The 27,303-nt window shown below is 39.5% G+C and overlaps 1 protein-coding gene across 3 annotated transcripts in view; it reads right to left on the reverse strand.

Annotated features, from left to right (window-relative positions):
• Positions 1-27,303, reverse strand: part of mon2 (MON2 homolog, regulator of endosome-to-Golgi trafficking) — a 40,094-nt gene that overhangs the window by 4,037 nt on the left and 8,754 nt on the right. The window contains exons 3-29 of one of the 3 annotated variants that reach the window (XM_087797220.1): positions 24,498-24,625; positions 23,051-23,182; positions 21,397-21,526; positions 21,176-21,273; positions 20,898-21,023; positions 20,415-20,609; positions 18,573-18,697; positions 17,392-17,531; positions 17,177-17,330; positions 16,929-17,113; positions 16,778-16,859; positions 15,909-16,090; positions 14,454-14,566; positions 12,638-12,742; positions 12,501-12,581; positions 11,611-11,684; positions 11,441-11,531; positions 9,941-10,042; positions 8,209-8,319; positions 7,967-8,142; positions 7,604-7,766; positions 5,837-6,130; positions 5,579-5,777; positions 3,770-4,413; positions 3,468-3,611; positions 2,214-2,231; positions 1,603-1,731 (exon numbers count right to left, since the gene is read on the reverse strand). In XM_087797220.1, the coding sequence (XP_087653346.1) occupies positions 1,603-1,731; positions 2,214-2,231; positions 3,468-3,611; positions 3,770-4,413; positions 5,579-5,777; positions 5,837-6,130; positions 7,604-7,766; positions 7,967-8,142; positions 8,209-8,319; positions 9,941-10,042; positions 11,441-11,531; positions 11,611-11,684; positions 12,501-12,581; positions 12,638-12,742; positions 14,454-14,566; positions 15,909-16,090; positions 16,778-16,859; positions 16,929-17,113; positions 17,177-17,330; positions 17,392-17,531; positions 18,573-18,697; positions 20,415-20,609; positions 20,898-21,023; positions 21,176-21,273; positions 21,397-21,526; positions 23,051-23,182; positions 24,498-24,625 (4,121 nt within the window). Of the gene's footprint in view, positions 1-1,602; positions 1,732-2,213; positions 2,232-3,467; positions 3,612-3,769; positions 4,414-5,578; positions 5,778-5,836; positions 6,131-7,603; positions 7,767-7,966; positions 8,143-8,208; positions 8,320-9,940; positions 10,043-11,440; positions 11,532-11,610; positions 11,685-12,500; positions 12,582-12,637; positions 12,743-14,453; positions 14,567-15,908; positions 16,091-16,777; positions 17,114-17,176; positions 17,331-17,391; positions 17,532-18,572; positions 18,698-20,414; positions 20,610-20,897; positions 21,024-21,175; positions 21,274-21,396; positions 21,527-23,050; positions 23,183-24,497; positions 24,626-27,303 lie in introns of all 3 variants that reach the window. The other 2 variants (XM_087797217.1, XM_087797218.1) reach the window with 2 other exon arrangements.

The following is a 27,303-nucleotide window of genomic DNA, read 5'->3' on the forward strand; positions in this document are numbered from 1 at the left end:
CGGAAACATCTTCGCAGACTTTATTTGTTTCATTATCTCGGAGCCCTCGGGGGGGTTGTTACTGCCGACGCAGTAAAAGTGTTATTGGTGCTGCGAGCACGAGAGTCGGTGAAGAACAACAACGCTGAGGACCCCGAGGAGCGTCGAGGGGGAGACGGGGGAGCAGTAGAGGAACTGGACGGTTGAACGTTGCTGGTCAATTATTCAGTAGTCGCAGTAAATGTGTCAAATATCATGAAATGTGTAAAAGTACTTTCTTTCACTGATCAGATTCACATTCCTATCATACGCTTATCCTGCTTTGGCTCTATCTAGTGGTCATGGTGTGAACTACAGCTGATTGATGACAGCCCGAGTGTTGGCGTGAAAGAAAGCAAGTTCTACTCCAGCTGAACTCATGTCCTCTAGAAACTCTGGTTTCCTCCCACAGTCCAAAAAAAATTGATATATTGAAGGACCGGAAACCTGTCCAGAGTGTCCCCATCTTGGATCCCTATGTGGCTGGGACCGACTCCAGCTCCAGCCAGAAAATGGAGTAAATAACACAAATGAAGGGTTAAAGATGAAGGAAGTCACCATAGTACTACTATTTGAATCACCGTAGTATTACCAAGTACCTCATGTGGTATTAGTCTGTTAGTCACCGTAGTATAACCCCACATGTTACGGTAGTATAACTACATGAGGTGAAATCAAGTCACATCCTGAGTCGATTCAAGATCGTCTCATATGAAATAAGTGAAGACGTGTAGTCGAGGCTTCTAACCATGTATATAGTTGCGCTTTATAACCACTAGACGGTTCTGTCTCCATTTGAACACCTATGAAGCTCATTAGGATAAAGCTCTTCCAGTAGTTATCAGACACAATTGGTATTAGTCTGTTAGTCACCGTAGTATAACCCCACATGTTACGGTAGTATAACTACATGAGCCACCGTTGTATTACTTGGCGAGTCTTAATAGTTTAACTCTATGAGTCACTGTAGTATTACCATGTTTGTAATGTGGTATTACCATGTGAGTCACTGTAGTATTACTAAGCGAGTCTCAATAGTTTAACTCACTGTAGTATTACCATGTTCGTCATGTGGTATTAGTCTGCAAGTCACTGTAGTACTACTATGCGAGTCACCGTAGTACTACTATGTGAGTCACCGTAGTACTACTATGCATGTCACTGAAGGAAGGATGTTAATAATGTTATTTGTGTTCAACTAAGGTATACATTTTAGCAAAATAAAATAAAATATATATATATTTTTTTTACATACACTGTACCACATATTTAATATATTGTATCGAGGTAAAGTCAGGAACATCAAAGCTCTAGTTCACACTGTTACAAACATGCAATTCACTTAAAGGAAGAAAAACTCCCATGATGCCTTTCTACACACAGCTCTAGTAATGGATGGTTACTACTTCAAAGATTTCAGTCTATTATTTTCCAAAATTTCGTTTTCCTTATGTGTTCTATGAGCATTATTTTGGGGTGAATTGTGTAGCGTGTGACAGGTTCTACTGAAGTGATTTCAGCTTCAAAACATTTTAAACTAATATGAAAAAGATAAGATCACAAGTTCTCGTGACAGTGAAGTACCTTGATGATGCTCTGCAGCACCTTCTCGTTGATGACGGCCTTGTGACACGCCGTCTTGTGGTACAGGTCCACCACCACCTCCAGGGAGCGCTCGGCGAAGGGCACGTAGTTTAAGGCGACCCACTCGGCCTGCAGGAGGAGAGCCGGGTTTAGAAGGAGGAGGAGGAGGAGACGGAGGGTGATCTGGGCGTGAGTGACGCTCAAAGCGAATTGAATCGACGTCGGTCGTGACTTTACGGGTGAGGCAGGAGTTCATTGCGGGGATCGATGCCTTAATCAAGCCGAATAAATGGAGCCTTTACTTTTCTATTTCAGCTTCATTTATTGAGTCTTGCTTAAGGTATGGTCCTCCCGACACACGGCTGAGAAGAAAGGAGGAAATCAGGAGAACAAATGAGCAAATCAGAGAGTCCACAAAACCACAGACTGCAGATGAGGGACCGTCAACGAAGACCACCGGTTAGTGGCAGGCGGGGGTTGGGGGGGGCGGGGTGGGAGGAAGGTAGGTAGAGTGGGGGTGAAGTGAGCAAGAGAGCCTGTCATGCAGCACGTTATACTATCTTCCACCAAAAGGGGGCGGGGTCAAGTGTTCAGAGAGTGTTGGGACTCACCGGTGCAAACAGCTGGATCTAAAAACACAAGATTGTCCCGTGAGACGTCCCAAGACACAGAACGAGAGAACAATTAAACCTGATTGACTTCATCGAGGAGATTCAACAAGAGAGAAGATGTGGAATAAAAACCTATTTGTTTAGTTTGTTTCTGGCTCCCCCTACTGTTAGAATAGTGTCATCGTAATGTGCCGTCGTGAAAACTGAAGTGTCTCCAGGCCTGCCTCACAGTCTACAAACTGAGAGACGTTTTAGGACGATTTTATCTTCCTTGAAGCCTTGAAAATGACTTCGGCCATGACAGAAAAATGGAGGCAACTTCCATCTCCATCCCACTAGTGTCAAAATGTTTTCATAACCCTGAGTTCAAAAATATTTTTTCTCCAAATGAAATCAAATAACAAAATGCACGACTCGCTCCATAAAAATGTTCACATGTTAACGCACACATCAGTGCCCTGGCTAACTGGGACACGAGGTTGATCATGAATCAATGTTTCGAACGTTTGGATCGGTGTCACTGAAGGCGACACGGCAACACGGACGATCAACCACAACCATGAGAAGAAAACAACATCCAGTTAGTAGCTGTCAATCAAATGTAAGTGTGAGAACCCAAAATCAGACCTTAGAGGAAAAGTATTTCAATCCAGATTACTTTTTTAGAAGTTTAATTTATTATTTTAAACTTCATCATTTCTATTGATTTTTTTTTTTGAAGACATATTTATCTTTCAACATTTTCTTGAGGTCAGGAAAATATTTTAATTTATGTATAATAGGTTGTTTTTTTTTACAATTTAAAATAGGTATTAACCCATTTTAAATTTTTCTTTACATTCATGTTTTTTAATTTGCAGTTTTTGTTAAAGGTTTTCTCGTCTATATTTTGGCCATTTTTGATCAAAATAAATACATTTAAAAGAACACTTATTCAAATGTGCTTATTTATTTCTCTTTAAAATATTTATGATTTAAAATTGTATTTTGTCAACTTTTGATAGACAGTATTATTATTATTATTATTATTTTTTTTTTTCGAGTGTTATTCGTCCACTAAATATTTAAGCGGTGGTTGCATTCATTTATTTTAATTTGTATCTAAATTACAATCATTTTCTTATAGTTTCAAATGTTTACATCAAGAACCAGACTCAACATCTCAAAGACGTTAAAACAAATACAAGTAAAAAGTGATATTTTGATTCTGGTGACATCAGCGGCACAGAGTGAAAAGGTTCGAATCCCACCGACCTGGTTGTATTTGGCGTTGGCCACGTGTTTGGTCTCCATCCTGCCGTACTGAGGAGGTTTGCAGGAGAACTCCACGAAGAGCAGCAGCTGCTCAAAGATGGCCGGGTACATGACCTGCAGGTTTTCGGGGCCCACACAGATGGCCTGCAGCGGGGAGGACAGACAAGAACACACACTGCTGACATCCACCACAGGGGGGCGCTGCACACGTGACACTCAGTGACGACAATAAATCAAATCTTGAGTTAAATGAAAGCCTTAAACATCTTCTATCTAATAAGATCATCTTAATGAGTATAAACCTTCTGCAGGACGTCCAGGGAGGTCAGAACCGCCTCCTGCAGGCTGGTCAGAACCGCCTCGGTGTACGACGGCAGGATGAAAGGCGAGGCGTCGCTGCTGATGGGAACGGAGACGGCGCCGTGCAGGATGACGCCGAGCTTCTTCAGGTCGTCCATGCTGAAGTTGGTCTTGATGTGCAGGTACAGCGCCGGGAAGATCTGGATCAACGCCGTCAGGAAGGGCTGGCTGGGGATGAAGGACAGCTTCTCGGCTGGGCCGGTCGGGGGCCTCGTGCTGTCCGTGCCGGTCCGATACCACGTGTTCCACGCCGACCACCACAGGGCCGAGTCCTCGAGCGCCGACTCCTCGCCCGGCGGAGGAGCCTGCAGCTCGGCGCCGTTGTACCGGGTCAGCCGCTCCACGAGGGAGTCGGAGCGGACCAGGGGTCTGCCGGGGCCGGACGCCGTCAACGGGTCGATGAGGACGTGTGGGACTCCCATGGCGGCGAGCGCGTCGTTGGCTTTGTCCGAGTCCCTCACGGGCGTGACTATCTGCAGGATCTCCTGGAAGCTCTTGAGGGCCGCCAGAGACACCTCGTTGTTCTTGCTGAGAGCTGCAGACTGGATGTGGTTCAGGAGGATCTCCCAGGCCTCGAAGAAGTCTCCTGCAGACCAGACACGCCTTTAACCTCAGTCACAGGAGGTTAGACTATCAAGTTCAACGGATATGATGTGAGCAGTGTGGCTTCATAGTAATACCACAGAACCTCACAAAGTATTACATTGGACCCTCGCAGAGTAATACTATGGAGCCATGTAGAGAAATAATGCGGAGCCATGCAGAGAAATACTATAGAGCCTAACAGAGAAATACTATAGAGCCTAACAGAGAAATACTACGGAGCCTTGCAGAGAAATACTACGGAGCCTCGCAGAGAAATACTACGGAGTCTCGTAGAGAAATACTACGGAGCAATGTGGAGAAATACTACAGAGCCATCTGGAGAAATACTAAGGAGTCATGTGGAGAAATACTACAGAGCCATCTGGAGAAATACTAAGGAGTCATGTGGAGAAATACTAAGGATTCATGTGGAGAAATACTAAGGATTCATGTGGAGAAATACTAAGGAGTCATGTGGAGAAATACTAAGGAGTCATGTGGAGAAATACTATAATGCCATGTGGAGAAATACTAAGGAGTCATGTGGAGAAATACTAAGGAGTCATGTGGAGAAATACTAAGGAGTCATGTGGAGAAATACTATGGAGTCATGTGGAGAAATACTAAGGAGTCATGTGGAGAAATACTAAGGAGTCATGTGGAGAAATACTAAGGAGTCGTGTGGAGAAATACTATGGAGCCATGTGGAGAAATACTAAGGAGTCATGTGGAGAAATACTAAGGAGTCATGTGGAGAAATACTAAGGAGTCATGTGGAGAAATACTATGGAGCCATGTGGAGAAATACTACAGTGCCTTGCAGAGTAATACTACAGTGCCTTGCGGAGAAATACTACAGTGCCTTGCAGAGAAATACTACGGAGCTTCGTGGAGTATTACCATGGAGGCTGGCTGTGTAATAATACGTAGCTTCAAAAAGTAATACCATGAAGCATGGAGTAATACTAAAGAGCCTCTCGGTTTAGCTTCTAAGCAAAGTCGTACAAACACATTTAAACAGATTTATGATCATGCGTTTCACGTAAATTGAGGTCAGTGAGTAAAACCACAATAAATGAATAATGTTACTGTCACTCTTGAGGAAGTGAAAGGATTGTGCAGTATAGTCAAAACAAAGTAGTAGTGATCTTGTCTGGAGTACATACCGAGCTGCTGAAGCAGGTACCGTCGGGTGTTGAAGATCCGGGCGACGCCCGCCAGCGTCAGAACCCAAGTCTCCGCCCACTGCTTCTCAGCCGTGTCCCGCGAGTGGTGGATGAGGATGTTCCCGCCGCCGGACTCGATCTTCTCCTTGTCGGCCGTGGTGGACGAGGTCCGGACGCAGTTGAGCAAGTGGAACAGAACCTGCGGGTTCAGAGACCGGTGAGACCCTGAGGCGGCGACCGAGACTCCTGGGATCTCACCTTCCACACCACCACGTGCCAGGTGGGCTGCTGCAGCAGCGTCCCGTGCGCCGCGATCGTGGAGAACAGCGTCTGACCGGCGCTCTTGCGCACGGCGGGCCGAGGGTCCACACACAGCTCGCCCAGCTTGGCGTAGAGGCAGAGCCACAGGCAGTCGAAGGGCGGCGCCGGGTGGAAGGGCCGGTTGAGCGTCTCGCCTCTCTCCCGGGCCTGCCTCTGCAGAGCCTCCTCCTCGCGCTCCAGCTCCTGCGTGATGGCGTCACCGCGTTGGAAGAAGTAGTCGGAAATGTTCCACTGCAGGCCGGAGAAGAGGGAGTGAGCGGAGGAACACTCACAGACCATAATCAATAATCCTCTAGAGATCTTTACTCCTTTAATGCTGGAGATTTAGTGGGAACAATAGTTGAGGAAACAATAAGAATGATTTTAACTGCAATAGGTGACAGTTTTGTTCACTGTACGTCTTCAAACTACCATCATGGGGACTCCTGCTCACACATAATCCCACAAAACCTGAGAAGACCTTTGCAAAACTCAACCCGTCTCTCCTGACAACACCAACAATTTAATTTTTGTGTTGAGAGAAACTGAGAAACCTAATGATCGACTTCCTTTAAATAGGATCAGATTTCAAAATGAATCTAAACATCTAAAGATGTGATGATAAATTCTCTAACAAATCAATGTGTGTTTCATTTCAGATCCAGATCACAAAGTAATACTACAGAGCCTCACCGAGTAATACTACAGAGCCTCACAGAGTCATACTAGAGAGCCTCACAGAGAAATACTACAGAGCCTTAACAGAGTAATACTACATAGCCTCACATAGAAATACTACAGAGCCTTAACAGAGTAATACTACATAGCCTCACATAGAAATACTACAGAGCCTTAACAGAGTAATACTACATAGCCTCACAGAGTAATACTGCAGAGCCTCACAGAGTAATACTACAGAGCCTCACATAGAAATACTACAGAGCATTAACAGAGTAATACTACATAGCCTCACAGAGTAATACTGCAGAGCCTCACAGAGTAATACTACAGAGCCTCACATAGTAATAATACAGAGCCTCACAGAGTAATACTACATAGCCTCACAGAGTAATACTACATAGACTCACAGAGTAATACTACAGAGCCTCACAGTGTAATACTACAGAGCCTCACAGTGTAATACTACAGAGCCTCACAGATTAATACCACAGAGTAATAATACTACCAGTCAATACTACTTTAAAACCATCCAGCCCACTCTGCTGCAAGACAAACTCAAACAGATGCATGTGGACCCTGGTCTGGTCTCCTGGATCTTGGACTTTCTCACTGATCGACCACAGTATGTCAGGCTGAAGGACATCAAGTCTGACACTGTGGTGTGCAGTACAGGAGCACCTCAGGGGACATTACTGGCCCCTCTCAGCTTCACCATCTACACTTCAGACTTCTGCTACAACTTTGAGCTGAGACTCGCCACGACACTGCCATTGTTGGATGCATCAGGGACAACAGCGAAGACGAGTATAGGAGTCTGATACGTGACTTTGTGGACTGGAGTGAGAAGGACCACTTGCAGCTGAACACCTCAAAGACCAAAGGAGCTGGTCTTGGACTTCAGGAAGTCCAGGACAAAGCCACGCCCAGTGTCCATCAGAGGAGATGTTGATGTTCTTCACAGCTCTACTAGCTAAAATGCTAACTAGCATTAATTTGAATGAATTTGTGGAAATACACGACAAACGAGTTGAACAACAAACTCACCAGCAGGCCGATGGACGTGAGGCTGATGTTGAGCTCCTGGTTCTGAAGGCCGAAGCTGCCGGCCACATCCACCACGATCTGGAGGCACGTGCAAGGCATTGTGGGAAGGAAGTCCGTCACCACCAACTGCAGGCACTGGAAGGCTGTTCGGATCAACGACTCCCTGGTGGACGAATGGAAGATTTACACTTCTTGACAGAAGGAGGTGAAGAAGAGAGTGCAGGCGGGGTGGATGAGGATGGGTCAGAGTTGAAGATACTGAGGGTTTTATTTGGGAAATAACTAGAAGGAAATGTGGAGAACGTCAGATGTTTGGATTCGTGGAGAAGAAAGGTTCATAAAAGTGAAGAGGTGGGATCTGACCCCTGATCGTTGCGAATGGCTCCTATCACGCCCAGGACCAGGGGCCACCCGGGGCCCAGACCGTCCCCCTGACTCTGCAGGATCTGCAGCACGCTCTCCAGCTGCTTCTGCCGGATGTCTGCGTGCAGGATGTTGGACAACTCCTTCAGGGGGTTCAGCAGCAGGAGCTGCAGCCGCTGTCAAAACGAGAAGGATTCGTTGGGTCGTCGGAATCACGGGGCCTCGTGAGGAGCAAGTCCTACCTGGTTCAGAGCCAGCGGAGGATCGTGTTTGTAGGCCAGGCCGGCTTTGATGAGAGCCGTCAACGCTTCAGCGCCCCACTCTCTCATCCTGGAGTTAGGGTGCTGGCAGACCTGCGACACACACACAGATGCAGGAACACACACACACACACAGACAGAGCCTTGATTGCACTTGTGCTGATTGATTGACGGCGACAGAAGGTGAAGACGGTCAACAGGGCTCAGACGAGAGGCTGAAAGGGACTCGAGGACAGGAAAAGCTGCGCGAGTCAGTCCAGGTGAGGTGACTTTACACCGACAGCTGCTCGGGTCACCACAGTGCTCGACACAAACAGATTTGACCGCTCCGACTTCAGACATCACAGCTCGGCGAAGCTCAACGAAGCAGCGTTTCGACGTCAATCTCGTGTGTTTTAAAAGATTATTTTCGATCAAATGTGTATCCAGGATGAAAGAGAAGAGTTTAACTGGAGTCATTTCTAGTTTATGAAGGAAACATATTTTACTTACATTCATTATGTTATCATCCATTTATTTTGTTATATTACTTCATACTATTACCATTTATTATTTTATTCATTGTTGTTGCTATGTTATTATGCTATAATTATAGCGTTTATTTTAACATTTTGTTAACTTTTGCAGTGTATGTTTAATCTAATGTGTATTTTTCAATTTCTGTTTGCTGCGCTGACATCTCCAACCCTCCCCCCGGGACAAATTAAAGGAATATCTTATCTTATAATAAACAATTTAAAGTGATATAAATGTGTATACTTTTCACTTTTATCTAAAAACTGATCTGTTGGCTCTTGTCTTGTTGTACAAAATAACAAAATAAATTGTTTTTTATATAAAACATTCTGTATATAAATTAGAATCATTCTTATATACTTCTTATTATTATTATTATTATTTATGAACATTTTTCACTGATTATATATTGTGATTCTGTCGCATTTACCAGCCAGTCTTATTATTACCATTATTATTATTATTATTATTATGAGTAACAATATTTACATTTCTTAAGCCAATAATAAAGCTTTTATTTCTATTTTCCACTGATTTTATATATTTTATTTTCTATTTTGATTATTTTTATCCTCCCAAAGATGTTAACATCAATCAAAATACAATAATTCTATAACTTAAAACCGTGCATTTGTCTTTACGTTTATCATCGTTCAACATTATTCTCTACTGCTCACTACCGCCGCCTTATGGGGAAGAGCAGCACATACATACAAACATATTAGAGGTGTTTTAAATCTGCCTTTTTTAAAAAAACGTTTTTAGCCTTAAGTAGTTTAACTTGAGCAAAAGCACTTGTTTATTAACGCATTTATTCAACTATTTATGTGTCTTTTCTGTATTTTTATCTAAAGAATAATAAAAAAGCAAAACAAAAATGAGCAGCAGAAGCTGGCGTGTCCAATCAGAGGCTTGGACAGATGACTGTGACATCATCATCCGGAGTCCGACTGGATGATGTCATAAAGAGAGAGGATAACAACAACGTAGGAGTGAATGTTATCTTACCTTCTGCAAAAACCGACAGGGTTGCAAAAGACAGAGAGAGAGAGAGAGTGAAGTAGACGTCCAAACACAAATATGCACAAAGAGAATCTCACAGAAGATTGACAGGAGGTTCAACCACCACCACATTATCTTCTTCTTCACTGTATTCTTAGTTCAGTCTAGATGAGGGGATACATGTCGTTCCTCGTACCTCCAGCAAGTGTCCCGTCAGGGGCCTCCACAGGATCTCTATACGGTCCATGTTGACCAGACCAGTTTCCAGCAGCTTGGCCACAGCAAACAAAGATGGCTCCTGCAGAAAACCAAGTACATTTCATTTTTAATTCTAGTTTCACAAGAGAATCTTTGAGTCTTCTGGTGAAATATTCAAACAAGCAAATATTATTCACAGCGTTTGTTCATTTTTGAGTAGCAATTTTAATCTGTCTGCGAGATGGCAACGTTAAGGCTACAGATTTTCTTTACAAAATATAATTTTCCTCGTACATAAATTCACACTTTTCCATAAATCAATCTGTTTTTCAAATGTTTTTAAAATAAATAAATAAACTTTAACAAATATCTTGAGATTTGAAACAACATTTAATCTTACTTGTCATCACAGACAATAGAAAAGAGAGGTAGAAGTAGTCGGAGAAGAAGTAGTAATAGTACAAGCAGAAGAAGTAGTAGTAGAAGTAGTGGTAGTAGTAGGACTAAAATGAAAAGTAGTAGAAGAAGGATTAGTAGAAGTAGAAGTAGAAGAAGTAGTAGTAAAAGTAGTAGTAGTAGAAGCCCTAGTATAATTAGTAGTATAAGTATACGTAGGAGAATTAGTGGAAGACGTAGTAGAACTAGCAGTAGAAATATAACTAGTATAAGTAGTAGTTTAAGTATAATTAGTAGAAGTAGTAGTAAAAGTAATATAAGTAGTAGTAGAAGTAATAGAATTAGTAGTAGAAGTAGAAGTAGTTGTAAAAGTAATACAAGTAGAAGTAGAAGTAGTAGTAAAAGTAATATAAGTAGTAGTAGAAGTAGTAGATGTATAAGTTGTAGGATTATAAGTAGATAATAGTAGTAGAAGTAGTGTTAGTAGTAAGTAGCTACACAAAAGGTTTGTAAGTAACTACACAAAAGGTTTCAAAGTTAAAAGAAGTTTCTAGGTGCGAGTAGATGAAGTAGTAGTATTAGTAGTAGTAAGTAGACAAAAGTGTTTTTAAAGTCCAAGTTTCTAGGTGCGAGTAGATGAATGTACCTGAAGACTTTAAACTTCAGGTACATTCATCTACTCAAAGGAGTTGAAACAAGAGTTGAAGAATTGTATCTTTCAAGTGAATGGAGAGAAAAAGGGTAGAAAAAAAGGAATAGAAGAAAAAGTTGATGAGATAAAAGGAAGATAGAACCTCAATCAAACTGTCTTTAAATGAAATTCATTTTTGTTTTACAGATTATTGAAACACATTTGCTCTTAACAGTTGAACAATGAAAAAAATCGGACTTTATTCTAGAAATTAAACCAAAAACATGTTGACAATAAATAAAAATGTAAAGACGTCTGTGTACGTTTGTTCATCTGATGCATCTTTAACTTCTCAATGGAACTTGATCCTCCTCTTTAGTCTTTAAAACATGTTTTTTAAATAATAATAATAATGTAGTACTATAGTACTAATATCTGAGCAGAAACACGAAGAGACGTGTGGATAAAAACCTTGTTGGTTCCGTACGCCATCTCCATGGCCTCCAGCGAGAGCGAGCAGAGCGCGTTGATGAGATGATGCAGAGAAACGTCGTCCAGATACCTTCGTCACACAAACACACCAGAGGGTGAAAAAACTAACAAACACATTTTCCAGTCGTTCTAAAGTTTTGACGACTCACTGGGAACTTTCAAAGAGTCTGGAGAGGATGTTGGAGATGACGGGCAGGTCGGTCATCACGGCCGTCGTCAGCACCTGATATTAAATATGATTGACAGTTGTTCAGCGTGTTCAGGTGGAGTCGTGGGGGCAGCAGTTAAGAGGCCCACACGTGTGTCTGCCCCGGGGACTCCACCTTATTGATACATGATACACCTTGATCCATACGCAGATATACATATATTGCCATGTTTTCATCCTACTATAGCAATATTCAGCAGCACTTTATGTATTTTTTATTGACAATTTTTAATTCCATTTTTTTGGTTTATTTTTTATACTTAGTGTATGTAAACCAAGAGTGTGTAAAATAAATAAAAAAAAACCCAACAAATATATTTTTTAATTAAGAATTTAAAAGCAAATATTCACAGCAGTTTTTTTTCACTTTGGTGTTGCAATGATACATCTGGCCACTAGATGGCAGTCACTAAGTCACAACGAAACCCTGTGAGATCTCGGCGATGACTGAGGACAAGAGGATACAGTCAAACTCCAGCACCTTTAAAGCTGATGTTTGTGGGTATTTTGGTTAATTCTCTATTCATTCAACCAAAAAGGAAGTGAAACGATCACATGACGTTACTAGAGTTCAGAGTATCGAAATACATCTGTGACGAGTTGTCAGGGAAACCTCATCTGGGTCAAGATGACCCATCACCCTGTATGGGTCACAGTCAAGTCTGGTTCTACTCAAGGATTCTGCCTGTTAAAAAGAAGATTTTCCTCACGACTGTGATTTGCTGAGACTTTTTGTCCATTTGACACCTTAAATGAAACACCTCGATCTGAATAACTGAATCAACATCTCATGGACCAGAACAATGTACGGGACTAACAAAGAGAACCCACCGTACTGGGCCCCTCCACGGCCCGGCCCGGCTTCAGAGCTCCTCCCACTCCGGGCTTCAGGCCCAGGATCCACACCAGGTGCTGCGAGGACAGTAATCAGTGTTACGCGGGTCGTGCAGGATGAGGAGCGTCGGTACCTGTAGGGTGGCGAGGACCAGCTGCCACGAGGTCCCCAGCACGGCGCCGTGACAGTGGGCCAGGTTGAGCAGGGTCCTCATGCACTGGATGTTCTTGGCCGTCAACTGCAGGGACACACCAGGAACGTTTCATTAAACACAAACACTTAAATACAAGTACTTTATTATTATGTTTTAACCCTTGTATTGTCTCTGGGTCAAGGTGACCCGAAGGCCTGAAAACTAATGTGTTTGTGGTATGCCTTGTGTTGTCTCTGGGTCAAGGTGACCAAAGGCCTGAAAAAAAATGTGTTTGTGGTATCCCTCTCTGAGTCAAGGTGACCCGAAGGCCTGAAAACAAATGTGATAAATATCTTCTTATCTAGTTCTTACTGTCGTTCAAGTTTCAAGAAGAGAAAAAAAAAAGTCTTGTTTCTAAACAATGTTTATTTTTATCAATTTAATAAATTTATATCATTAATTTATACTTCGTTCTCATGATTTGAAATGTACTTTTGAAGCAAGAGTATATTTGATACATCAAATATTTGACATATATATTATATAGAAGTAGTAGTAGTAAGTAGCAGAAGTAGCAGAATCTAGTAGTACAATTAGTTGTAGAAGTACAGGTATTCGTAGTAGAAGTAGAAGTAAAAGTAGTAGAATTTTTAGTAGAAGTAGTAGTAGAAGTAGAAGTAATAGAATACGAAGTAGAAGGACAAGTAGTAGAGGTATGAGTAGTAGAAGAAGTAGTAGAATTATTAGTACATGTATAAGTAGTATAATTACTAGTAGAAGTAGTGGAAGTAGTAGTAGAAGTATAAATATAAGTAATACAATAAGTAGTAGAAGTACTAGAAGTAGAAGTAGTATAATTATTAGTAGGAGTATAATTATTAGTAAAATTATAAGTAGTAGAAGTAGAGGAAGTAGTAGTATTAGTAGTAGAATTATTAGTAGAGGAAGTAGTAGTATTAGTAATATAGTTATTAGTAGAGGAAGTAGTAGTAGTAATTGTAGTAGTAAGTACTTCGTGTGTGTCTTCAGTGAAGTGTCTAAAGTGTTGTTTGTTTGAAAGAGATGATGATGATGATGATGATGATGATGATGATGATGATGATGATGATGATGATGATGATGATGATGATGATGATGATGATGATGATGATGATGATGATGATGATGATGATGATGATGATGATGATGATGATGATGATGATGATGATGATGATGATGATGATGATGATGATGATGATGATGGTGATGGTGATGGTGATGATGAAGATGATAGTGATGACGGTGAAAGTGATGATGAAGATGATGATGATAGTGATGATGGTGAAAGTGATGATGATGATAGTGATGATGGTGAAAGTGATGATGATGATGATGATGATGATGATGATAGTGATGATGGTGAGGGTGAAAGTGATGATGAAGATGATGAAGATGATGATGATAGTGATGATGGTGAAAGTGATGATGATGATGATAGTGATGATGGTGAAAGTGATGATGATGATGATAGTGATAATGGTGAAAGTGATGATGATGATGATGAAGATGATGATGATAGTGATGATGGTGAGGGTGAAAGTGATGATGAAGATGATGAAGATGATGATGATGGTGAAAGTGATGATGAAGATGATGATGGTGAGGGTGAAAGTGATGGTGATGATGATGATGAAGATGATGATGATGGTGAGGGTGAAAGTGATGATGATGCAGATGATAGTGATGGTGGTGACGCTGAAAGTGATGATGAAGATGACAATATTGATGATGAAGATAATAGTGATAGTGATGATGATGATGATGGTTCAAGTCTCACCACTACGGTGCCCTGAGGCTGTGCACTCAGAGGTTGACCCACAGCAACCACCTGCTGGTGAGAGTCACTGGACGGGCTGATGATCTGGACGCTCTGGCCCTGGATGGAGTACGCTGTAGAGAACAAACCACGGCTTGAGACCTGAAGTTTCACTCTTTTGTTGCTTTTACAACACAATATAATCACTTTTGAACTTTGTTTTTAGCTTCAGGCAACCAAGGGGTTTGATTGGTGGGAGAAGAAATTACTTGCTTGGATTTTTAGCTTGAAATATGTTGAAGAATTGATTGATCCTGAAAGTGAAATCATCTTTTCATCTTTAGATTTTAGCACCTATTATTTTACTATAGTTACTGTAATTCAAATTGAAAATACTTAAATTATATATTTAATTCCTACATTAAAAAAATAATAATTATCATTCAAATCATTTTAAATGTAATAAATAAATGTTTTATAATTATATGATTTTAAATGTAATAAATAAATATTTGATAATTATATGATTTTAAATGTAATTAATAAAAATTAAATAATTATATTATTTGAAATAAAATAATAAACCATCAATTTTAGCACCTATTATTTTAGTACAATTTAATACAATTCATTCAATTTGTTATTTAATTGTAAACTTTTCTTCTTTAATAAAAAAACGATTATATCATTTTAAATATAATAGTTTAATTTTAAATAATTATATAATTTGAAATTTAAAAAATAAATAAACTTGTTATTTTTTATTTAAGCAACTATTATTTTACTACAACTACAACTTGAATATAATTCATATTGAAAATACTTTATATTCTATATTTTAACTCAATTGCTTCATTTTCTGAATGAAAAATAATTATATCATTTTAAATGTATTTATTGATTCATTGATAAAATTTGTTGTTTTAATTTTAAATTAAATTGGCACCTACTATTTTACTATAATTTAATTTAATTCATATTGAAAATCCTTTTTTTTTTTTAAACTTTAATTATTAATTTTTCCCGATATTATTATTATTCTTTAATATTTATATAATTTAAAATTTTATAAATAAATCTTATAACTATTTATCTTCACACAATATTTATTATTTTCAACACCGTTTTGTTTTGACTTCATTCTTCACTATTTAAATCAACTTTAAAATGTTTAATATTATCTAAATAATTTTTTTTGAATAATTTTCAATCATTGTCAAAAACCATATAACAGAATATATTTAATATAAACTACAATTATGAATTATTTTTGATTCAAATAAAAATGTATTTGATTTTAACCTGATCATGATAATAATAAAATAAATATATCTTTAATTTTGGAATTAATAAATATGTGTATTTCAACAAATATATAAAAAACTTTTTTTTTTTTTAAAACAGTTAAGACAAATGAAAGAGTTATTTAAGTTTAGTTTGCTCGACATTATCGGTGCTCGCCTGGAGAAACACTACCTTTGCTCGACAGGTTGGTGGCGCTGCTGCTGAGCACGGTCAGGGCGTAGTGCGGCGGTAGCGACGCTTTACAGATGGCGGTGATGAAGGCGTCCCGCGGCGTCACAAGACCCAGGCGGCCGCACAGAGACGCCATGGTCAGCTCCGCCTTCAGGATGTTCTCGGTGGCCGTTTCATCAGTGCTGCAACACAACCACATGTCACACAGCGCCTCCACGTGGAGGACACAAGCATTGCAACTTTTTTGCTATTTGACCATTCTAGCGGAATGAAATAAAAACTTTAAACTTAATCATTAAGGGTTTTTTAATTCATCATTTTAAATTAAATTGAGTCAATGACTAGTAAATAATATATAAAGCTATAAAATCTCATAAATACCCAGAGATTTCAGGCATAAACGATGATGTACTTTAAATCTATAATAATGTTTATTTTAGTCTTTTCGCCGTGTTTTTTCTCATGTTTAAATAAAGCTTGACCAAAATGAACCTAAACTTTCAGGACATAATAACAACATTGAAATAAAGACTAATTTACTGTTTTTTTTTTTACTGAACTTGATTTTTCAATTTACTTTAGGTTTTTTTTTGCACCGCAAACTGGTTTAATGTTCATATTCGGGGATTGACCTTCAGATAAAAACTGTGAAAATAAATAATATAAGTTTGTGTTTCACTCATTTTCACTACAGGTTTATTTTTGTGTAAATTTGACTGAAACAAGCGTCTTGACATGTCAAGAGTCTCAGACTTCAGATGAAAATACAGTTTTAAAAAAAAAATAAAACACCTTTAATAATAAACGGACCAGATCAGAGGTTGGTAAGCATGGATTTATATTTATTAAAAAGTGAATGATCGCGGTACCTTGCGTCCAGCAGCAGCGAGAGAGCGGCGAGCAGACCACACCAGCAGGCGTTGACCATCTCCTCCCACACCAGGTGAGATCCTGACACACAAGAAAACCACCATGTTGAAGACAAACAAGTCCAGGGATGTGAAAACAAAAATGTCGGACCTGGTTCGGGCTCCCACTTCTTCCGGGCCTCCGTGAGCGCCGCGGCCGCCTGCTCCTCCGTGTTGAGCTGGCGCTCGATCATGGTGGTGATGCCTCGGACCAGGTCCAGCAGAGCGCTGAACGCCACCGACATGGCGTAGCCTTCCGGGATGGACGGCGGCTCCACTTTGTCCAACATCTCCAGGCTGTCGGACGGACGATCATGACGTTCTCTCGTTCAGGAGCGAAATGATTCAACCTCAACTCACTACGTGGCCTTCGCGCTGCCCTGGACGCTGACGGTCATCAGGGGGATCCAGGTGCCTCTGTACTCGAACGCAGCCTGGGTGGTCAAGTTCCCGCTGACCCCCGCGGTGCCGGGACCTCCTTGTGACGCGGGCTGAACCCCTGAACCGGAACCTCCTTCGAGAACCAAACACAGGTTTGAGGTGTTGACACCTGTCCGTGGACGCTGCGGTCTCACCTGCTGGTGCGTTTAGGGCCGCCGTGTTCCCGGCGTTGGGCACGATGAAGAGCGACTGGATGAAGGAGCCCAGAGCGTTGACGATGTCTCGGAACACTTTGGTGGAGTGTTGCTTCATGTCGTACGACTGGCAGAACGAGCTGGAGGAAACATCCATCAACACATGAGTCGTTGATCCGTGTTATGACGAGACTGTTGTTACTATTTACTCACTCGTGTCCGGGACAAGAGCCGAAGAAGAATTATTTGGTTAAAGATTTTTTTAACTTAGATTAACTTGTAGTTTGTCAAGTATCCTCAGCACAGATCACCGAATAATTGACAATATTATACATTAAAAAGTATTGAACAATATATCAGAAACGATGTACGAAAATTGAACATTAAAGGATAAGGATCACGTTATTGTTCTGGAAGCAAGTTCTAGTAGTTGTGTAGGAAACCGCATTTGTATTCAACACAAATGTATCGATTAATTTAAAAATATATAATGATAAATATATATATATGTCATATATATATATATATGTTTAACCTTATATTAGCTCTTTAATGAGTTATATGTAAATATAAGTGTTAATAAAATATATACATTTCTAAATTTACAATCAATATGCAAATAGACACATTTTTGTGTTTCAATTAAACTTCCAGCCTCTAGAAGGCAGCAGTCGTTTCCTCCCCCGCAGCTAAAGAAACAATGAAATCCTGCGAGATACTGGCGATGACTGAGGACGAGAGGATACAGTCTACTCCAGCAGCTTTTTAAGCTGATGTTTGGACATATTTTGGTTTGAAAACAAATGAAAGCAGTTACGACTTCGTCAAGAGTTATGTGGTCTGTAAATTCTGCAACACCAGAGTCAAGTACTCGACAATACTTCAAATATATCCCTGTTACTACACTATCACTATATATCCTATTGTTGCCCCTTTATTGTGATAGTTATCGCATCAACAAATTATTGTCAATACACACCAGTACTTCTTTGCATAATTTGATGGTTATTCTAACATTGAAGTTGTTAATAAAACACATTTAATAATACATGTTAATATCTATATTTTAAATAAAAACACAACCATGAACTTGAACATTTGAAAATTACATTCATCTCCACAAAACAGCCTCCGAGTGTATTTCCCTCCTAAACTGTAGGGGGAGCTGCTGAGCTTCTCACCATAGCAAATGTGGCTGCACACACAGTCGATGAACCGACTCCACAGCTACGGCTCGCAGCCACTGAGGCTTCTCCCCGTCCAGGAACTTCACCAGCAGTGACAGGAAGATCTCGCACTCCGTCACCTGCACAGGGACATCTTCATCATCATCATCCTCATAAACATCATCATCAACATAAACATAGTCTTCATCAACATCATCCTCATCTTCATCATCATAGACATCGTCTTCATCATCATCCTCGCCAACATCACCTTTATCCTTATTATCACCATCATGATCTACATCATCGTTGTCATCATCAACATAAACATCGTCTTCATCATCATCCTCCTCGTCGAAATGGTCTTCATCATCGTAATGATCTTCATCATCGCTGTCATCATCATCATTACCATCTAACCCATCCTTATCACCACATCATCATAATCATCATCACCATCATCATCATCATTATTTTCATCCTCATATCATCATAACCTTCTTCTTTACATCATCATCACCATCATTATCTTCATCCTCAATTTATCATCCTCATGAACTTTATCATCTTCATCCATAACATCTTCATTTCCATCCTCACATCTTCATCATCTTCATCATCACCGACATGACTATCATCATAGTAACCATCTTCATCGTCACCAGCATCTTCATCATCATCATCATCTTCATCTTCATCATCATCGTCAGCATCTTCATCATCATCATAGTTACTATCTTCATCGTCGCCATCCTCATCGTCACCAGCATCTTCATCATCATCGTCATTATCATCACCGACATGACTAACATCATAGTAACCATCTTCATCGTCACCAGCATCTTCATCATCATCATCATCGTCATCATCATAGTAACTATCTTCATCGTCGCCATCCTCATCGTCACCAGCATCTTCATCATCATCATCTTCATCATCACCAGCATCTTCATCATCATCATAGTAACTATCTTCATCGTCACCATCCTCATCGTCACCAGCATCTTCATCATCATCGTCATTATCATCACCGACATGACTAACATCATAGTAACCATCTTCATCGTCACCAGCATCTTCATCATCATCATCGTCATCATCATAGTAACTATCTTCATCGTCGCCATCCTCATCGTCACCAGCATCTTCATCATCATCGTCATTATCATCACCGACATGACTAACATCATAGTAACCATCTTCATCGTCACCAGCATCTTCATCATCATCATCGTCATCATCATAGTAACTATCTTCGTCGTCGCCATCCTCATCGTCACCAGCATCTTCATCATCATCGTCATTATCATCACCGACATGACTATCATCATAGTAACCATCTTCATCGTCACCAGCATCTTCATCATCATCATCGTCATCATCATAGTAACTATCTTCATCGTCGCCATCCTCATCGTCACCAGCATCTTCATCATCATCATCTTCATCATCACCGACATGACTATCATCATAGTAACCATCTTCATCGTCACCAGCATCTTCATCATCATCATCGTCATCGTCATCATCATAGTAACCATCTTTATCGTCGCCATCCTCATCGTCACCAGCATCTTCATCATCATCGTCATTATCATCATCATCATCATCATCATCGTAACCATCTTCATCATCACCAGCATGACGATCTTCATCGTCACCACCATCTTCATCATCCTCATCCTCTTCATCATCATCATCATCATCATCATCATCATCACCACCACCACCACCACCATCATTATCGTCACCACCACCACCACCACCACCACCACCACCACCACCACGACGATCATCATCATCACCACCATGACGATCATCATCATGACCATGGTGACAGAAGGTCCATGAACTGACCAGTAAAGTGTAGAAGTGCTTGATGAGCACGGAGACGACCCTCAGGAGCCTCATGCAGATGGGGAAGTAAGGTTTCTCCACAGGAGCCGGGGAGGCGGCGCTGGTGTTTCCCTGACGGAACTTGATGTTGGGGGAGAAGAGCTTGATGACCAGAGGACACACGCGCTCCTTCAGCAGGAAGCTGAACTCCTGGTGCTGCACAGGGGGTGAGGAGGTCAGAGGTCAGGAGAAGCTAACTTAGCGTAGCAACAATCAAAGACATGCAGGAACTACTTGGGTTTTTTTTAACTGAAGGTTATTTCAAGACTTCTCACAACATTGTTTAACCACAGATCTTAGATTAGAGACAAAACAAAGTCAAACAGTAAATATTTGTACTTGTAAAAGGTTTAACAAACAGAGTTGTGTTGACGTGATCTACACACAGACGACACTCCTACATCGACACACACACACACACATACAGATCATGGATGTTCTCACCTGTAGAAAAACACCGGGAAAATCATTGAGAACAGACTCCAGCAGCTCCAAGCCGAACGTTCTGGTCATCTCCGTCATCCCCACCAACCAGTAGGGGGCGTCAGCATTCACCAGCTGGCACAGATCCTGCAGGACATCGACCCTTTTTAACTACCTTGTCAAACTGTTTTTCACTTTTGAGAAGATATTTCCGAGCTAATTTTGAGTCTATTTGTGTTGATATGAAGAGACGGAGGAGGGAAGAGGAAAAACCGGCTGCTGCCCCCTGGTGGCCGTACCTGAAAGAGCATGTAGGCGTCTTTGGCGCTCGGCCTCAGGGTGCTGACCGACCGTCGATTGGTGTTTCCCTGGACGGGAGGAGTCTGTTCGACAATGCCTGAGTGGTGATTACAAAAGTGTGTTGTTAGTTAGGATACAACAGAATCGGGTTTGATGGAACAGGAATTGCGTTAGACCCGAATCCTAAGTTGTGATCAATAACCTGGATGGATCCGCTCACCTTTGAACCGCTCGTCCTCGGCCACCATCCTCTCGAAGACCACCGTGACCACCTGTCTCACTGTGGCGGCTGCTGTGTTGTTGGTGATGTTGTCCTTGGTGAAGTGGAGACGGAAACACAACACGATGGCCTGTGGAGACGAAGACAAGCTTCATATTTATCAGTGTCATTACAATATTCAATATGAAATAAATTCCAATTAGGAATTTTTTTTTAAGCATTGATTTATTCTTTTTGAATAATTAACTTTAATAAATCTATATTTTACGGATCCTGCGACAAGACATATTTTGTGGCCACGTCTAGACGAGACAAAATAATTTAAATCCTTTAACTTATCATGTACAGCTCATGGATAGAGATCAGGACCCACAGTCGTGTTATTGTCGTTTTAATTTGTTATTATTTTTTAAATGTTATTGTGACACAGCACATTTTTATATTTTGACATTATCTCACTAAGACACATTATGTTGAGGAATAACTGAACCTTGAAGAAAAGCGAACTCTTGTTTATTTTCCTTTTGTTTATACCTTCTTGTATGTCCATGGGGGCCACATTATAAAACACTGCTGTTATTAGGGGCCGTCAAGCCAAAAGAAGGAAGGGACGAAGTCAAGAATGTTATATGATTGGATTATTTTAAGATAAATAAATAGAAAAATGAATAAAAGGACATTCGAAAAGAAGCTTAGGTTTAAATTGGATGGAATATAATTTTATTACAATTTAATTTATTATTATTTTATTAAGAAATATCATACAAAAGTTTAAAACAAAAAGCCATAAAAAGAACAATTTAAAGACAAAAAAAAGGAGAAAAAATATATTCAAACAAAGATCTTTATGAAACTATATGAAGGGTTAAACGAGTAAAAGTATTGATGGATAGTGATTTTAAACATTTCTAAATTATTATTATTCAGTTTTATATATTATTTTAGCGTCATGTGGGTTTAAGTTCTTCTATAGTTGACGGACAGTTTATTCTGAAGCGTGTACTTCCTCAGTATTTCTACAATTTGTTCGACTACAAGAGAGGTATTACATTGTTTGTTATATGTATATTTTCTTAAATAAATGACAATATTTATACAGAACTACAACAGACCATAATGTTGTAGAGGAGATATATATTTTTTTCTGATAAATTTGTTGTAAAATGATTCAGATAAGTTAATATATGGAAAAAAACACAAATTTATTAGTATTTTTTGGCCACTATTCTTTTTTTTACCCGGTTTATCTGAGGCACTGTAATATTTAAACCTTTAATTTGTTTTATTTATTATTTAATAAAAGATTGGATTATTTTTTTTTAAATAAATCGAACAGTTTGATATTGTGATTTATATAGATCGATCAAAAATACTTTTCTAAATTCCATACTTTTTCATTCAAAGTATTTTAAAACTCAATATAAAAATGTTGGTATATTAAGAGCCACCGTGATTGTCTGAACGTTTGATGAAGTAGCTCTGTACTCTATTGGTAATGTCTGGTGACACCATTATAACAACAGTTTATATTGAATTAATTAACTAAGAATTAAAAATATTGAATATTGAAAACATTTTAATTATGGGAATTAGAATATCATGTCTGTATCATGCATGTTACAGCTAAAACCCAACCGTCATTGAGGAAACATACCTTGGAGAGGACTTCGTCGTGAACCACCGTGTTGGTGGTGAGAAGAACCAGGACCGTCTGCAGCAGCTTCAGCTCCTCCAGGCCGTTCTCCATCAGCTGCCACAGCATGTTGATGATGTTGCCGGCGGCGGCCTGTCGCCAAGGAAACCAGGCTGTCAATCAGCTCTCAATCATCATCATTACTGCACGTGTGTTCAAGGAAGGAAGAACACGAGGCTCAGAGGGTCAACAGACGGGGGCTCAGCTGGCGACGCTGGCGCCGCAGGCTCGTGATGTCACAGAGGTCAAGCAGGTCAGATCTCAGCAACGATACAGACTCTCGTCCGACAAGGTCGTTGGAATTGGGAGAGAACAGATGAAGCTCACAGCATGAGAATAACATGTTGCCTCAGGGCGACACTTTATTGGCTTCTTCAGGGATTGATCAAGAGCCAGAGTTCATGGAACAATACATTACCAATGACAGAATGATTCTGTTGGTCCAGAAATGTTTCTGGTCAAATTACATCAAGTCTGGATATACAAGTTTATCAGAGACTGTTGAATTTAACAATGTTAACCCTTGACAACCCAGAGACAACACAATGGATACCACAAACACATTTGTTTTTCGGGCCTCCGGGTCAACTTGACAACACAAGGGTTACCTCAGTTTTCGGGTCATTCTAACCCTGAGGTAACAAAAGGGTTCACCTTTATTTCTTTTTAATAAAAATGCTTATTTTTTTATTTTTGAAGTATTTAATTATTTAAAAAATAAATAAATTCAACAATTTCTGTATTAAAAGATTGTACTTATTTATTTTACAAATATATATATATATATTAAATACGGAATATTTCTAAATTGAAAGAAGCAGTTTTTTTTTTACATATCAAGTTTGAGATTCTTATTCAAATAGTTAAATTTTTTTTTAAATTAAACGTTTTTAAATTTGCAGCCTTTAAAATGCAATATAAAAATGTTGCTGTAATAGAGCCACGATCATTGGTTTATACCAACATTTTTATATTGAATTAAAAGGACTACAAGTTCAAAAATATTGACTTTAGAAAATGTATTTTTTAATTATTGTACTAAGAATACACAAGTATGTGTAAAAAACAACAATAATCCTTTAAAAAAAGGGGAGAATCATTGAATTTTTTTTTTTTAACTGTAGCCTTTTAAACTAGATGTCAAAATATCAGTAAAATAGTGTCGTCTTATATTGTTTTATTGAATTTAAAAGTGAAAAAAGATTACATTATTCCAAAATAATGCTTCAAAAAATAATTCACCATTCTGAGAAATACTTCTATATCTGGAGGACTTCAAAGCTAAAACACAGGTTGACATCGGAAAAATGCTGAAGGGGAGAAATCTCTCGGGGCGACGAGGATGTTAAACTAAAACAAACGTCTAATGCAAACAGTCAAGAGTCCACAGATCTTCTGACGCACTCACCTCCGACACCACCTCGTGGGACATGAGCCTCTGGATGGCGGCGAGACACAGCTGCGTGATCTTGGGCTCTTTGGTGCCGCATCCCATCAGGAACGGCTGCACCACCTCCGAGCTGTTCTCCTTCAGAGCTGCCACGGAAAAGGAAACGGTTCGAGGTCACGACAGTCGAGCAAACACAACAGTCCCTAAAAAAACATGTTGAACTAGATCCGCAAAGTAGTGACCATTTGAGTAACGGTGACCTGAATAGCTCCAATAATGCTTGATCACTAATGATCACTTTGAAATAGCAAAATTAATTAAATACAGTATTGTGGCCATCACTAAATAGATCAGTGTGTAGAACTGGGAGTTCACTGTACTGTTGGCACCAAAACCATTTGTCACCATTTGTTTGTTTAAATATTGCTTTTAGCCATTAGCTGAGTGGGATTTATGGAAATCAATTGAACGACACACTGAAGGTGCAGGTGAGAATAGCTTGTGCTGCAGCTCCTTCTGCGTCACAGAGTGGGAAACGTCTTCAAACCATTGATGGATCCTGATGGTAATTTGGAAAAACACCAAAAATGTAATTACTATTATCAACAGGTTCAGAAAATGGACGTTTTTTTTGTTGTTTTTGTTGTTATCTTTAAGATAAATTCCTTGGACGAAATTAATAAAAATATTTATAAATTCTGGAAGTATGTTGTTTTTTTATTTTTTTAATTAAATTATTTATTAGTCAATAGCTTTCATTACACTTTTCATGTACTTAAACATAAATGTATATGTAATATTATTGATATTATATTCTTACGAGGCGTATTAAGTACTTTGGCAACTTACCAAAGTCGTACTAAACTAGTTGGACTGATTGTTTTAGTGTAAAGCACAACTAGAATTAATGCATAAGAATGTTTTTTTTAAGAAAAAAAAAAGGCTTTTAGGGGCCACTTATAGTCTGAAAAATACGGTAACAACAAGATGTGTCACAGGGCCAGAAAAGGTATGTTCCCCGGTGTTTTTATGATCCATTACAACAATTAATAAATATTTAAAATTCAACATTAAATATAAATATTTCATGTCCCAGTTCAGCGACTGGCGAGTGTGTCGGTGTTAATTCCTCCTTCAAGTCGAACATTAAATCCAGGTATTTGTACTAAAGTAACGTATTGATTGTTAGAAAAGTCTAATGTTGTGTCCGCAGTGAATAAATGGGATTTGAAAACGCGTATCAAGTGAGATCCAGTCTGGATGTGCAAATAAAAGAGAGCCATTTTGTCGACTCAGCAAACCAAACACAGACTCATTGTCGTGCGGGAACAATCCTTTATTGTGCAGGTCGACCACAGTTCACAGCCGCAGAGAGATCCAATGTTTGGATGTCACCCTCACTGACGGTGAACCGGCTTCGATCTCACTGAACTGTTTACTTGAAAACATTTAGTTAATTCCAACTAAATATATATATAATACAAATGTATACTTAATTTATATAATTATGTTGGGAATTATATACTGTATATATATATATATGATTAAATTCAATTATTAAAAAATGTATTCAACGTAAAATAACATTTCAATAAAAAGGTTATATGATATGATATATTAAATATATACAGACTCAATAAAGAGATGTTGTAATAAATAGGACAGGAAAGACGAGAGGAGGGATTTCAAACACAATCATTTAAAGTCTGTGTTGAATAACGAAAAAGAAAAGAGGTTAAAAAAGGTTCAGTGAGCAGCAATTTAATCACAAACAAAACAACTAAATCTCCCTCGTCTGCTTTTCCAGAAGAACTGTCGACATTCAGGATTGATGTCTGTCCATGTGATCACAAGTCATGATGTCGAGTATCATAAACCTGACGTTTGAAGCTCTCGTGGGCCACAAGAACGCCACACAACTGGATGCAGATGGAGTTCATGTGAAGGAACAGACTTTTATCAACAACGTACGATGAAATGATTCCAGACGAACTAGTGTGAAGAGACACTCGATGACTTCCTGTTCGTTCCCTTCAGGGGTTTTCAAGGAATGTATTCCCGACATATTGAGGACAAGAAGACTTGTTTGTGAGACCAAGAGAACGTCTTGTTTCAACATCATGTGTAAGTCATCAAACGGATCTTATTTCCACTCGCCTTCAACTAACTATTCTCGCATATTCTGGAGGTTTTATCCATTTCGAATATTTTAATGAGATGTTTTTGGACATCTTTCCGGCTTCAACACTAACTGGTCCCAGCAGAATTATTTGCAATCACATTATTAATAGTACCAAGAATCTGGCGTAACAGAATCATTTCAGCATTTAATAGTCCTTGAAATAAACCAGATTATTCATTTTAATCTAAATTAAAAATGAATTGCATCATAACATCGTCATGATGAGGACGCCAGTTATCTGGTTTATTACTTTCTCACTGCGATCTACCAGCTAGTGGTGAAAGGAACAGTCAAAGCAATCGATTAATCTGGCCTAGTTTTGAGATCTGATACCTTGATGGGGAAACTCCAACTCTGCTGACTCACATGTAGTAAATGTTCTTCTCTCCAAGACACAGTAAGTCCCTCATCATGACCATGTTTTCAACTCATTACTTTATAAAGTTGCTCTGAAATCTGGGCGAACGAGAGGTTACGAGAGTCCATGATGACGTAATAATTGCTTCACTCCTCCTCCAGCCAGCTGTAATCACGCCCCGCTTTGTTAACACAACGAGTCCCTTGGAAGTGGGGACTTCTGGGATTGATGACGCGCGGTGACAAACCTTCCATGTTTGACTAATCACAGCAGAGTGGGTGTGG

This window comes from Callionymus lyra, chromosome 8, assembly GCF_982586985.1.
Source record: "Callionymus lyra chromosome 8, fCalLyr1.hap1.1, whole genome shotgun sequence".
Taxonomy (NCBI): domain Eukaryota; kingdom Metazoa; phylum Chordata; class Actinopteri; order Syngnathiformes; family Callionymidae; genus Callionymus; species Callionymus lyra.